At 45.9% G+C, this 10,777-nt stretch overlaps 1 protein-coding gene across 1 annotated transcript in view; it reads right to left on the reverse strand.

Annotated features, from left to right (window-relative positions):
• OTOP1 (otopetrin 1) overlaps nucleotides 1-10,777 on the reverse strand; it is a 46,394-nt gene that overhangs the window by 7,795 nt on the left and 27,822 nt on the right. Inside the window, exons 5-6 of the mRNA XM_007948790.1 lie at nucleotides 5,789-5,919; nucleotides 2,851-3,779 (exon numbers count right to left, since the gene is read on the reverse strand). Of these exons, the coding sequence (XP_007946981.1) occupies nucleotides 2,851-3,779; nucleotides 5,789-5,919 (1,060 nt within the window). The remainder of the gene's footprint in view (nucleotides 1-2,850; nucleotides 3,780-5,788; nucleotides 5,920-10,777) is intronic.

The raw sequence follows: 10,777 nt of genomic DNA on the forward strand, positions 1-10,777 counted from the left end.
TTGAGAGACAGACCAAAGAAAACACAGAAAAAGCCTTAGAAGAATTTTGGAAGAAAATACAAGAACAGAAGTTTATTCTCTTACAATTTTGGAGGTTTGAAGTCCAAGTTCCAGGTGCCAGACTCTAGAGGCTGGATGAAAGCCCCTCAACCTTGGGCTTCAGCTCTGCCTCCTGCTCCCGGCCCACTGGCATCTCATTACTCAGGCAGCTGCTGGCTGCTGAGGCTGACAAACCCAAGGTCAACAAGTAAAATGGCACAGTCCTGATATTACCAAATGACACAGCAGGCCATTAATTCAAGTCCATTAAGTGTTCCAAGATCAACAGGGCAACATGGCAGGCTGCTGAACAACGACACGGCTACATGCAGGATTCAAGTGGGCCATCATCTGAAGACCTTCCTCAAAGTTGCTTCTTATATATAGGAAGCAGGCCACATCCCTAAAACAGCTACTCAGCTGCTCCAATAGATTCCACCATGGACTTAATTACCAATCTCACCATGAAGAATAACTACATTCAGCTGCCCAGCCACTCAACCAGGCCCAGCCAAGTTGACCCACAAACTGAAATACCAAACCTTGATTTCAGATGTCTAGCCTCCAGAGCTGTGAGAGAAGAAATTTCTGTTGTTTTAAGCTACCCAGTTTGCGGTCTTTTCTCATGGCAGCCCAAGCAAACTGCTATCAGTCTTGGAGGAAGTATAGACCAGAATGCTCCTTAGAAGCAAGATGGTGAGACTTTGTCTCACTTACTTTGGACACCTCATCAAGAAGGACCAACTGATGGAGACAGACATCACGCTTGGCAAAGTAGAGGGTCAGTGAAAAAGAGGGAGATCTTCTATGAGATGGACTGACATAGTGGCTGCAACAATGGGCACAAACACAGCAACAATTGGGAGGATGGGGAAAGACTAGGCAACGTTTCGTTCTGTTGTAGCTATGAGCCAGGGCCAACTCAACGGCAACTAACAACAACAAAAGGAAACGAATACAACCACCATCGCTGCCCTGGTGCCAGTTCCCATCATTTCTCACTTGGGGGACTGCAGGAGCTTCTATTCTGCTCTCTCTGCCTCTGGCCCGACCTCTCCCCAACCTTCCTGCACACTGCTGCTAGAATGATTGTCCCAAAACACAAGTATGAGAGGGTCTTCTACTGTCCTCAGCATGAAGCCTGAATTCCTGCATGGCTATGAAGCCCTGCCTAGTCCAAGTCCCATCTAACTGGACTCTCCCTCCTATTTCCCACTCTGCTGCTCTTACCGTTCATGTAATTCACACTAAGCCAATCACTCTCCAAACATATGCCAAGGTGTCTCTTGTCTCTGTGCCTTTGTACATCATGTGCCCTCTGCTCAAAATGCTGTTTCCTGCCTGGACCACCTAGTGAAATTCTAACCGCCCCTTAAGGCTGAAGCAGACAATATTGGGTGACTGATCCTACAGCATTTTTATCCCTTGCTACCTTTCACTGTCCTTGACTGCTAACCAGAAGGCTAGTGGTTCAAACCCACCAGCCACTCCTCGGAAGGAAGGTTGGGCAATCCTACTTCCGTAGTGATACTGCCTCGGAAACCCAAGGAGGGGTCACTATGAGTCAGGGCTGACTCCACGGCACTCAACAACAACAACAACCTTTCACCATCAAGGTTGGGAAGCAAACTATCCATTTCCACAGACTCCCTTGCAGCTAGGGTTGGCCAGGTGACATGCTTCTGGCCAAAAGCCCTTAAGAAGAATTCTGCTGGATCTTCTGTGATATGTTTTGCTTTCCTAATCAAAGGTAGAGACATTTCCTGACACCATTCCTCCTCTTCTTCTTGCCATAAACCCAGAAGTGATGCCTGGTGCCATCTTACAACCATGTGGCAACAAGCCACCGTACCAATGATGGCAGAGTGGAATTCTTGATGTGGTTCTTCTACCTGGCCAAACTAGAGCAACCAATCTCCAGAATTCTGGTGAGATAATTACATGTTTTTAAGGCTTAAGACCTTACAGGTGGTACAAACCTATGGTTTGCCAACCTATTAACCAAAGGTTGGCAGTTCAAATCTATCCAGCAGCATCACAAAAGAAAGGGCTATTGGTCAACTTCTGTAAGATCATAGTCATTGGAAACCCTACAGAGCAGTTCTACTCTGACACATGTAGGGTCACCACGAGTTGGAATGGCTTTGGGATTTTTTGTTTGTTTGGTCAAGTTTTCTATTACTTGCAACCAAAAGCTTGATACTTCAGCTTACCTCAAGCATCCCCTTCTCATTGAAATCCCTCCTTGAATCCGTGCTCCTAATACACATTGCACATACTCCTGCCCAAGCACTTAGCATACTCATGTACTATATTTTTCCCTTGTCTCTCTCCCCAACTATGTTGTTACTATTGTTAGTTGTTGTAGAGTGGATTACAACTCATGGAAACCCCATGGTGCAGAGAGAACTGTGCTCCAGGGTTTTTGAGTCTGTGATTTTTGGGAAGCAGGTGACCAGGCCTGTCTTCCAAGGCATATCTGGGTGGGTTCGAACTGCCAACTTTTCGGCTAGTAGTTGAGTGCTTAACCATTTGCACCACCCAGGGACATGGCCATACTCTCACTATGCTGTGACCTTTTTGGGGAAAGAGATTGAGTCTTCTCACCTTTAATCTTTAGTTCAGCCCAGCCCCTGGCATACAGCAGGTATCAATCAGTAAGTGGACTCGTTGAATATATGTTTATGTTCTAGCCTCACTTTGTAACCTTACACTTACATTATTTTGTTACAACTGCCTTAACTCCTTATTTGAAAAAGGCAAAGAAAGTAGATTAGTTGATTTCTAAAACAATAACTTGATGCAAATTACCGAAATATTGCAGAGGAACAAAAATGCTGCAATGTTCCTTAGGACTCTTCTCTTGGTATATCCCTGCAAGAAACGGGGGTAGCAGGCTGGGCCTGGGACTGTTTCCAAGCTCCTCTCCTCCTCTTTCTTGCCACAGCCTTCTCTCAGACACATATTTCCATTGACAGCATGTGGCATCTCTCCATCTTGGGGAGCCACATCCCCAGCCATACCTCCACTCTTGAGGAAGGAAGAAGCAAGGAAGGTGGTGTTGCCATTGCAGACAGTGACCACCCGAAGAGTCCTGATGTCCTCAGATAGCTTCTCGGGCTCCCGGTGAATTGACTCAATGATGAAGAGGTTCTGGATGTACTTCTCCACAATCACCAGGATGGAGTAGGGTAAGTTGTACCAGGTATAGGGGGGGCAGGCCTCTGCACAGAGGATGGCCAATATTGAGCCCCAGGAAATGAGCCAGGAGCCAGAGGCTGTGCCCACCAAGAGGTCTGCATCCAGCTTGCGGGCTGGGTTTTTGGACTCATCTAGTGATTGCTCATTGATTCTGTAGATCCGGATGCCAACCAGCCCCGCAGCCCCCATGAGCATGAGCAGGGCAATGGCATACAGGTAAAACATGATGAGTGCTGACTCACTCTTGGTTTTGGACCGTCCAATCCGAATCAGGTATACCACCACAACCCCAATGGTGGTGGCCAGCACAGTCAGACCCAGGACCGAGCCCACCATGACCCCATTAAACCTGAACTGCATCTTCGAATGCTGGTGGCTGTCGACTTTGCGTCCAATGTTCTTCCATAGGACATAGAGCATCGTAGAGGCCAGGATCTGATACTCTATGTTGAAGGGGTACAGGTAGTAAATCCCACGTGAGATGGCTGAGCAGAGAGTTGGAGATGTGCAATTACACTGAGGGGTGTGGTCATCTAGAACTAGAGAAAGAGGCAGAACACATGGAGGGCCATTAGCATGCTCAGCAGAGAAGTAGAGAAGCACAAAGAAATGCTTTCCTGTGGATTCAAGCTTGGATTTTCCCATTGAGTGTAAAGCTTCATTTTAAGTCTTATTTAATACTTCAGATCATGGCTAAATTGATGGTCCTACAGCTTCCCAAAAGGGTATTAAATTCATGAATCATAGCTCATCCATAGATTGGAATAGAATGTGTCCATTATAAATGGTATGACAGAAATTTACTCATTAATTTGTAAAGTTGAGCACAAGATATTGTTGAACAACAAAAGCAAGTTGCCAAAGAGGATATAGAGCGTGATTCTGTATGTGTAAATTATGGATATATAGATGATCGATAAGCAGATGGATAGACAGATGATAGACTGGCCTGAGGTTGCACAGGTGGGATAGAATTGTAGCATGTTAAATCTACACCACCCGTCTGTCAGCCTCTCATCCTGTGGTGGCTTCCATATTGCTATGGTGCTGGAAGCTGCTATGTCACCAGAATTTCAAATACAAGCAGGATAATCCATGGTGAACAAATCTCAGCAGAGTTTCCAGACTAAGACAAACTAAGAAGAAAAGTCTGGTGATCTCCTTCTGAAATTCTGAAAAACCAAAGCAAACCATCAAGATGACTCCAACTTATAGCAACCTTATATGAGAACAGAACTGCCCCATAGGGTTTCCGAGGATTTCTGGTGGTGTGGTGGTTAAGGCGTTTGGCTACTAACCAAAAGATCTGTGGTTTGAACAAACCAGCTGCTCCACCAATGGGGTTTGCTATGAGTCAGAATTGACTTGATGGCAGTGATTTTGATTTGAGTTTTTATGGGTTTATAGGCTCCCTTCTGAAAACTAGCCAATGAAAACCTTATGGGTCACAACCAAAAAACAAACTAAACTCACTGCCATTAAGTTGATTCTAACTCACAGAGACCCCCCCATTGGGTTTCCAAGGCTGTGAATCTTTACAAAAACAGACTGTCTCATCTTTCTTCCATGGAGCATGGGTTTGGAACCATTGACGTTTTTTGTTAGGAGCCAAATAAATGCCTTAACCACTATACCACCAGAGCTCCTTATGGATCACACAGAACATCAATTATGCCAGTGACTGTGAAGATGACACAGGACTGGGCAACATTTCGTTCTATGGTACGTAAGGTCACCATGAGTCAGAGTCAACTCGACGACAGCCATCTATCTATCTGTGTTAAATCTGGAAAGAGCCTTCAAAAGTACACAGCCCATAGTCAAGTCCCTCTCATTTTACAAACGAGGCAAGCGAAGCTTGGAAGGATTAAATGGCTTCCAAAGATCCCATAGCCAGTGACTGACAGGAACAAGACCCTTGAGTCATCTAGTTCCTGGTACACTGCACTTTCCATACCCTACATTCCCCAAGCCCAAATGTTCTAACATAGAGATAATAGATCATAAATGTTAAAGAATTTTGCAATTACTGCTACAGGCTCTCATAGAAGAATGAAGGGGAATAAAGATAGGCCAAAATTATAGGCCAAATACAGTTCTTTAAAAAACTTCAAATGGACTAAAACCAATTAGTCACAACCTACCATTAGACCTCTATGGACTTTTTCTTTTTAACTCTACTTTCAGTAGAAAGAACTGATAATAGAACCTTAATTAAAAGCAAAAACAACCGCCAATCTTCCATAGCTGAAAACAAAGATATTTACTTTGATATGAATCTGGACCATGACAAATGGTGTATGAAATGATAACCCTTGGGCCTTACAAGTCCCTGAGTACTGAAGAAACCCTTCATTATGCTCAGCACACCCTACATGGAGGTACAAAGAGAGACTTAGGTAAGACTTTCAACAACAGAGGATTGTCTGGCTGATGCAGTTAGCTGGACCCTGCAATTTTTTGGCACCTGCCCCTCCATCTCTGAACATTCTTGTCTCTGCAGGTTTCTGGGATGTCCCAACACGGAGGGCCAAGTCTCATCACTTACCTATTGTTATGTTCCCAAAGCCCAGGGTGATGAGCCGTTCCTTATGCTCATTCAATTGGTGCTTTGACTCATTCAGGATGCTGTTGGCCCAGAGAAGCAAGTTGGTGAACACTGAGTGGATCACCCCAAACCTGAAAAACACAAGGACTTGTATACCAACGTTTGTTACAATACTTCTCACAATAGCTAAAAGGTGGAAACAACCAAAATGTCATCAGCAAATAAATGGATAAACAAAATGTGGTACATACAATGGAATATTACTCAGCCCTGAAGAGAAATGAAGTCCTGATGCAGGCCACCACATGGATGAACCTCAAAAGCATCATGCCGAGCAAAATAAGTCAGTTGCAAAAGGATAACTACTGTGTGGACTCACTTACATGAAATAGGCAAATAGATAGAGACCAAAGCTTATTAGTGGTTACCAGGGGTAGGAGGGAGGGAGAAAGAGGGAGTTTTTGCATAAGGGGCACTGAGTTCATGTTATTGGTGATGGAATGATTTAGAAAAGGGTAAAGATGATGATTGCACAACATGAAGAATGTAACACGTGTCACTGAACAATACATGCAAAAATTGTTGAATTGGCAAAAAAAAAAAAAAAAAAACCATAAAGAAAACACAACCAAAAAAATAAAACAAAGGCTCAGTTTTGGAGCCGTTCACAGGGAGGCCCTGGGAAAGTTCTAAGACTCAATGGGATGAAATAGTGACATTGAGCACAGGCACAGGTACACACACACACACATGCATGCACACACACACACATACCCACACGCCCCTCCTTCTTAACCATAGTTCTGGTTAACCTGGCAGCTGAGGTTCTGGGTGGGTCTCCCTGTCTGGCTGGGAAGGCCAGTTCCATGGGACCTTCCATAACCACAGAGTCTTGGCACTCTGCCTTAATTTTGAACTTGCCAGTAGCCAATCATTATCTACAGGACATAAAAGAAACTCGGTCTTGGAAGCAGGGCTACAGGAATTGAAATTTACTGAGAGCCGGCAATACCAGCCTCACTCTATCCCAGCCCTTTTCAATATCTTCCAGAGGGAAGAGGAGAGGCAAGAACAATGAGGAAGGTTGAAAAGGCTACATTGGAAATCTGGAGAGTGGGTATGACCTTACTGTTGGTTGGCCAACCCAACAATCATCATCCATCCCCTCGACCTTTCTCCCTATGCCTAAACACACTCAAACAAGCCAGAGACTCACCATCCAGGCTCCTGTGCAACCACCATGGCCAGTCTGACCAATGGTAAGGTAATGTCTACTGGACACTACTGAAAAGCATTTGCCTTCTTGATGACAGGGGTAACAATGAGAATAGCCTACTTATTATCTCCTTCCTACCACTTTTCTGCCATGAATGTGAGCATGAAGGATGGAGTTGTGGTGGCCACCTTGAGACAATGAGGTAACCAGCATGGGCAGAAAATGCAACCCACTGGTGATGGCAGAGAGGAAACCTAGAAAAAGCTGGCCTTCGACAACGGTATTGAAATTCTAGATACAAAAACAAACCCACTGCCTTCTAGTCGATTCTGACTCATAGCAACCCCCATTGAGTTTCCAAGGCAGTAAATCTTTCTGGAAGCACATTGCCCAGTGTTACTTTCACAGAGTGGCTGGTGGATTTGAACTGCCAACTCTGTGGTGAGTCAATTGCCTTAGGAACTGCACCACCAGAGCTCCTTAGAGCCTTAGATAGGTTCAAGAATTAGCCTATGGTCACATATTGAGTAAAAGGAGTTTGAAGAGTATGTAAGGGACAGAGCTGTTCAAGTCTGGTTCCAGTGCCTTACTCTTGCCTCTACATCATTCTGCCTCCTAAGAAAGAGGGCAGAGAAGGGAACAATGTGGGAGGTAAATGTTGGCTCTGGTAAACAGAGGAGAGAATTGTGGGGAATATGGCTCTGATGGGGTCACCCTCTGCATGTGAGCCTCCAAACTCTCCCCATACCCAGAGGTTTAAGACAAATTGGCCTCAGTACCTTCCAGGGTATTGAACACTGTGCCTTGCATGTAGCAGGTGTACAACTGCCTGCTGAATTGGGAGAGGCATTCCTTAAAACTTGTGGGTAATTCATCATTAGTGTTTTGGTCCTGTGTAGTGTCTAAGGCATTTGACTGCTAACCAGGAGGTTGGAGGCTCAAACCCACCAGCCAGTCCTCAGAAGGAAGGTTGGACAACCTACTTCCATAGAGATGCCACCTCAGAAACCCAAGGAGGGGTCACTATGAGTCAGAAACAACTTGACAGCAGTGAGTTTGGTTTTTGTTTTGTTTTGTTTTTTGGCGAGTTCTGCTCTAACAGAAAATACCAAAAATGGTGACATTTACAAACAGGGATTTTATTCTCTTACAGTTTAGGAGGTCAGAAGTCTGAGTTCAAAGTGCCAGCTCTAGGGGCTGGGTGAAAGCTCCTCAACCTTGCACTTCAGCTCTGCCTCTTGCTCCCAGCCTACTGAAGCTGGAGGCTTCTCTTAACTCAGACAGCTGCTGGCTGCTGAGGCTGACAAACCTAAGGTCGACAAGTAAAATGGTCCAGTCCCAAGATTATTGAGCAACACAGCAGGCCACGAGTTCAAGTCCAGAAACAGTCCCAAGATCGGCAGACAACATGGCAGGCTGCTGAATAAAGACCCAGCGACATGCAGGATCCAAGCATGTCAGAAAGCTCAGAAACCTTTCTCAAAGTTTCCTATTTACTGGAAGCAGACCACATCCCTAAGATTCCACTATGGAACTGATAACCAATCTCATCATGGAGAAGAACTATATCTAGCTGCCCAGCCATTCAAAACCAGGCCCGGCCAAGTTGACACACAACCTTAACTACAATTACTAACTTGGAGAACAGAGACCCAGAGGATGCAGACCTCCTCTGTCTCTAACCAAGAGAGTGCCTGCCTGCAGGGTCCCCTACCTTGACCTGCCTCTCCTCTGACTTTTAACACCAGCTGACCCTCTGGGGAGTCACTGGGTGGGGCGAACAGTCAACATGCTCAGTTGCTAACCGAGGTTGGAGGTTCAAGTCGACCCAGAGACAACTCAGAAGAATCTACTGAAAATTCAACCATCAAAACCCAATAGAGCACAGCTGTGCTCTGACGTGCTCGAGGTCACCGTGAGTCAGAAAGGACTCCACAGCAACTGGTTTAGGGGTTGACACCCTGCCCCGGGGCTCCCAAGAGCAGCCCCAGGCTAAAGCTTTCCTCATTGGGACCCTGGCTTCCCTGAGCAGCTGCATACTGAGCAGGGACAATTGGAAAAGGAAGCCGAACCCTGGGGCATTTGGGTACTGTTTGCCCATCTGCTTGCCCCTCACCCTACCTTGTTGCTACAGGAGGCGGCCAGTGAGGAATTGTTTCGGAGCCTCTGACCACAGCTGACAATGCTGTTTGCTGCAGGCTGGTTGGCTTTCTTTCACTCATAATGCACACAGCTCCCCTTTCTACTCTCCTCTGTTCTGGCACAAATGCCTTTGTCTGAGCCCAGGGCCCACTGAGCTCCAGGACAGTCAATGCCAACCACACCTACCACAGTCTCCCTGCAAGCTCACAGCCTTGCGCCAGTGTGATCGGGAAAACGGTCCCACAAGCTAAGGGCAGATGTCATCTCCTCATGCCAAACTGCCTTTCTCATCCTCGGATCTGTAACCCCAGCCCCCAGCAAAGGCAGGCTGGCACGGGCCACTGCTGATCACAATGTAGCCTTCCAGCTCTGCTTTCAGAATGACTGTTCCTCTGTTATGGGTTGAATTGCGTCCCTCAAAAATATGTGTTGTCATTCCCAATCCCTGTGCTTGTGGAGGCTCACTGATTGCACAGTGGTTAAAGCACTCGGCTGCCAACCAAAGGGTAGGTAGCTTGAACCCACCAGTTGCTTGGCCGAAGATACAGCAGTCAACTTGCATAAAGATCACAGCTTTGGGAACCCTACGGGGCAGTTCTATTCCATCCTATAGGGTCCCTATGAGTTGAAATTGAGTCAACGGCAATAGGATTGGGTTTTTTGGTTCAGGGTAAGCACTAGGGAGTGGTGGAAACTGTAGCAAACTGAGATGACACCTCCCATTAGAGGGAGGACCCTGACTTAGGTCTTGCCCTTTGTCGTCATGTGCCTTTGGGATTGCCAAATCTTACTGTTTTTGTAGAGAAGTCTAAATCTAAAATCTAAAAGCTGCTAAGTTATTCAAAAATGTTAAACATCTGGCCATACAAACAAAACGTGTGTTGGCTAAATTAGATTGGGTTCAAACCATTCACTGTTCCAGTTTAGGAAAATGAGGCCCAGAAACCAGGAGATACAAATGTGGCAGGGAGGGACTACACCCCTGATCCTGTGTGACATCTCAGATGGAAGATTCTGTTGACAAGTGGCTGAGCACATGGCCTAGAGCAGCACCGTCCAACAGAAAGGTAATGCAAGACACAGATGCAGGCCACGTGTGTAGTTTAAATCTTCCAGAAGCCACAATGCATTGGGCAGATCTGCTGGAAAAGACCTCTTTAAAGCATTAAAGAGCAAAGATGTCACGTTGAGGACTAAGGTGCATCTGACCCAAGCTGTGGTATTTTCACTCACATCATACGCATGTGAAAGCTGGACAGTGAACAAGGAACACCAAAGAAGAATCAATGCATTTGAATTAGGATGTTGGCAAAGAATACTGAATACCCCACAGACTGCTGGAAGGAACAACCAATCAGTCTTGGGAGAAGTACAGCCAGAGTGCTCCTTAGAAGCGAGGATGGAGTCTTCGTCTCACATACTTTGGACATGTCGTCAAGAGGGACCAGTCCCTGGAGAAGGACATCATGCTTGGTAAAGTAAAGCATCAGCAAAAAAGAGGAAGACCCCTAACGAGGACTGACACAGTGGCTGCCACAATGGACTCAAACAGCGAGGACTGTGAGGATGGCATAGGACCAGGCAGAGTTTTGTTCTCTTTTTTTTTTTTTTTTTTCAGTGTGATTTGGGTG

Source organism: Orycteropus afer, unplaced genomic scaffold, assembly GCF_000298275.1.
Source record: "Orycteropus afer afer isolate SDZICR_OR568_19922 unplaced genomic scaffold, OryAfe1.0 scaffold00224, whole genome shotgun sequence".
Classification (NCBI taxonomy): domain Eukaryota; kingdom Metazoa; phylum Chordata; class Mammalia; order Tubulidentata; family Orycteropodidae; genus Orycteropus; species Orycteropus afer.